This window comes from Microtus ochrogaster, chromosome 15 (assembly GCF_000317375.1).
Source record: "Microtus ochrogaster isolate Prairie Vole_2 chromosome 15, MicOch1.0, whole genome shotgun sequence".
Classification (NCBI taxonomy): Eukaryota; Metazoa; Chordata; class Mammalia; order Rodentia; family Cricetidae; genus Microtus; species Microtus ochrogaster.
The window spans coordinates 43,130,534-43,134,572 of record NC_022017.1 but is presented as its reverse complement, the minus strand read 5'-3'; the positions used below and the strand labels follow the sequence as shown (position 1 = coordinate 43,134,572).

At 46.1% G+C, this 4,039-nt stretch overlaps 1 protein-coding gene across 1 annotated transcript in view; it reads left to right on the top strand.

The window, feature by feature from the left end:
• Fer1l6 (fer-1 like family member 6) overlaps positions 1-4,039 on the top strand; it is a 112,806-nt gene that overhangs the window by 46,158 nt on the left and 62,609 nt on the right. The window contains exon 18 of the mRNA XM_005354617.2: positions 3,325-3,502. Coding sequence (XP_005354674.1) covers positions 3,325-3,502 — 178 coding nt within the window. The remainder of the gene's footprint in view (positions 1-3,324; positions 3,503-4,039) is intronic.

The following is a 4,039-nucleotide window of genomic DNA, read 5'->3' as shown; positions in this document are numbered from 1 at the left end:
TGCATGTGCACAGACACACACACAACATGTATGAGGAACAGAGTGGGCTGCACAGAGCTGTGTGTTCCTTGACTCTAATCCTGTCTTGCTCTGTGATGTTGATAACTGTGTTTATTTCCCTGACATTCATCCTCTTTATCTTTAAAATATACTCATTGAAAGTATTGCGGCACTGTTGGGAGACCGAGTGAAACAGTGCTTGTAATGACATGCAGGTGACAGAACATTCTGCAGGAAGAAACAGTAGGCCAGGGCCTAGACCAGGGAAAGTTCTCAACGAGTGTCAAGTGTTATTATTTTGGGGCATCACAGTATTTATTCAACAAATATTTGCTGTATTCTTCCAGCACCAAGCACTCTTTTCTAAGAGTTGGAAACATCACTGTGACACACCAGACAAAAAAAACCCTTGCCTTTGTGAATTGATGTCCCAGTGATGGCTACAAATAGCATAAGAAATGCTGTTACTACAACAAAATACTCTTAGGCTGTCACACTGTCATTCCTGTTTCCTTTTGTCCCATCCCTCTCCTCCTCCTCTTTTCCTCCCTCCCTCTCTTTCATTCCATGCCCTAAACCAAACCCAGGGCCTTCCAGATGTGGATCAAACAGTATAGCACCGAATTAGACCTTCAGTCATCTCAATAAATACTTATCTGCTTGAACAAGTTTTCAAATGATTGGAGAAATTATGAAGGAAGGTTAGTTATTTTATTACGATTTTTAAAAATTTATAGGTTAGAGAATAGTCATCTTTACCTAAAAGAAAGTCAGTTTGTTTTATTTTTTTTTAGCCGAGTAAATAACAGCGTCCTTCTTCCGAAGGGTTAAATCCCGACTCCTCTGCAGTGGTCCCATGCTCACGTATGTGAGCTCTTCTGGTCAGTAAGTTTTCTGTACCATTCTTGGTGCAGCACAAACACTCACTAAATATGACCTCCTACTACCATATCCATGTGTGCATTCCTTCCTCCTTCTGGCCCTACTCTACGGTACTGACCAAAGCTCATAAGTGTGGTAGAGCCCTCCTAGCCACTGAGAGTGTTCAAGACACCCAGTGGGGGGGGGGCTTCCATGCAATTACAGTGTACGTATTATTTTCCCTGGAAACACATACCTATAATAAAGTTTAATCGACAAACAGAAGTTTATAACAATAAATACAATGGAACATTTATGTCAGTATTGTAATAAGCCTTATCGATCCCATATTTCTGAACTTTCTCATTTATTACTTCTGAATGTGCAGAAGGGGAGATGGAAGCTGGGCATGGGGAGCTGTGCATTTGAATCTTAAAGAAAGAATGAAATGTGGATGATCCTTCCATCTCCCAAAGACCAGTGATTCTCAACCTTCCTAACGCTGCAACCCTTTAACACAGTTCCTCATGTTGTGGTGACCCCAACCATAAAATCATTTTCCCTGCTACTTCATAACTGTAACTTTGCTACGGTTATTAAATCATAATGTAACTCTCTTTTAGGCAGGATATCTAAAATGTGACCCCCAAAGGGGTCACGCCCCACAGGTTGAGAACCACCTGTCTCTTTTTTCTCACTTGTATTAGCCACTTCTCTTGTGTCCATAACCAAATACTCAACAAGGAACAGCTCGAGAGGGAGGGTTTGCTTATGGCTCCCAGTCTGAAGCCATACAGTCTGCCGCAGACTGCTGGGAAGGCGGGGTAGGGGAAGCATGATGTAGCTAGTCTAGTCATATTCTGTCCATAGACAGGAAGAAGAGAGATGAGTGCTGTGGTCCAGCTCTTTCCTCTCCTTATGTGCTCTGGGATTCCAGCTCATGAGATGGGGAAGCCGGGCGTTCAGTGTGTGTTTTACCCTCCTCCCCACCACTGAATCCTATGTAAACACTCTCACAGACATACCCAAAGGTGTATATCATTAATCCATTAGATGCTTATTCATCTGAGCAAAATGATAATAAAAATTACCCATCCTTCTTTTGAGTGAGTGCCAGTGTCCATATTTGAGCTCTTGGAGGACCTGGCTAAGCCTCAGAGCCTGTGAAGCTCCTCCCTGGCACTAGTCCATTGGCTGAAGCCCAGGGGCACTTGCAATGGCTGTTTGATTGAGTTGTGGCAGATCTGCTTCTGGAACCTTCAGAGCAAGCTACAAAGGCAAACAGCCACGCTCAACTTGGAGTCAAAACCTCTCCGTGGATGCTTTGGAAGTTGTCAGAACAAGTCCTGACTTGTGGTAACTTCCTCCATGGAAAGAACTCGGTGTAAGAGAGAAGAGAAGTTACAGAGAGGCAATTCCAGAACTCCCCGTGAAGAGGCACTTACAAGAGTCAACAGGATCCAGAGAAGTAGCCGTGCCTTAAGTGTCATCGGCTCTGCTCAGACTCAGCTTAAGTGCCTTCAGCTCTGCTTATCAGGGGTCCTGAGCACCATCAGAGGTGGTGGCAAGAAGGTACAGGAAGATCCCAAACCTGTTGAGTAAGAAACAGAAGAGGCACATTGGATGAACCCATCTGTGTCCTTGTGGTCTTGGGGTATATGACGCCCCCCACATATATTTGCTTCCACACACCACTCCCTGCTCCCATCACAACACCACACACACACACACACACACACACACACACACACACACACACACACGCACTCCCTCCCCCTCCCCCACGCCCTATGCATATTACATCTGAGGCCATCACAAGAGAGGAAGCAGAGAACTTAGGGGGTGTCAAGCCACACTGCTTGAGGCGGATGAAGGAACTGGAAATGTGTGCCAGGCAAAAGGGCCTGGGTGAACAGGCAGGACTACAAGGGATGGGGGGGGGGGCAGGCATTCCTGAATAAAGTCAAGGGACAGAAACCCGGGTTGCAACCCCAATAGCCAGAGTCCTAGGAAGGCAAGGCGAATTGAAAAGCATGGTGAAGAGGCAGACTGTGGGCTCAGAGCCAAGAGTCTACATTTGGAACCATCAATCCCTACTTCCAGTCTTGGGTGTCAGTTAAAGACTAAGGGGACGCAGACACTAATCTATCTGAGTCTACCTTTCCTAATCCATGGAACAGGACACTAAGCACACCCCCCTGTTAGGCATAAGTGGTCCAGAACCTGGCAGTGATTTCCAGAGGGTACGTTTAAGGCTAAGGTCTCCACCCCTGCGCCGTCCTCCGGAGTTGTACGTTGTGGTCATTGGGTCCATATTTTAAAATTTTTAATATAAACAGAGCCTGGGGATAAGACCTCTGTACAAACCTTGAGGTATGTGTCCAGGAAGGATCCTGTTTCCCAAAACAGGGCCCATGCTTGCCTTCTGGTGCTAAAACCGCCTTCCTCATCCCCTCTCCCCAGCTTCCTGGGAAACGACCGGCTGGCTGGACTGTCCAGGCAAAAGTTGACATATATCTGTGGCTGGGTTCCACCAGATACTCCAATGCCATTTTGGACAATTTGCCAGCGGGCTATGAAGCAGAAATGCCCTCGAAAGCATCTGGCACCCATCACCCTCCGTCAGCCCTGCTATACCAAGGTACAGTGCTCACAGGGCAAAGGGGGCAGGAACCAGTTTAACGGGCTTCTGTGTGAACAGTGATGGGGACAGCATTCATGCGTGTGGTGTTTTAGTTGGGATCAACTCCATTGGCATCTTTTGTACAATTGCCAAGTGTTCTCCCTTACTTTCTGCCTTCTTTAGTACAATTCCTAGCATCCTCCCCTCCTTAATGGACAGCGAGGTCACATTTAGAAGTATTACACCTGGAATAAATTCTATGCGTTTCTGTGAGTAGACCGAGAGAAGCGTGGATTCTCTTCGTAGATGAACTTCATTCAAAGGAGTCTGGGTTGGAGCAGAAAGTTCTTGTCGTGATGTGACTCACGAAAGCAATGCAGTTTGTTTTCCTTTTTGCATAGCATTGAGGTTTGAAGCTTGTCGGTATTCTTACAGTGATCCAGTGCAAACTGGTATGGGTGAGGTCCTTATGTTTCTCTAGCCCAGCTCCTGGCTTGGCTGCTTCTTCTTCTTCTTCTTCTTCTTCTTCTTCTTCTTCTTCTTCTTCTTCTTCTT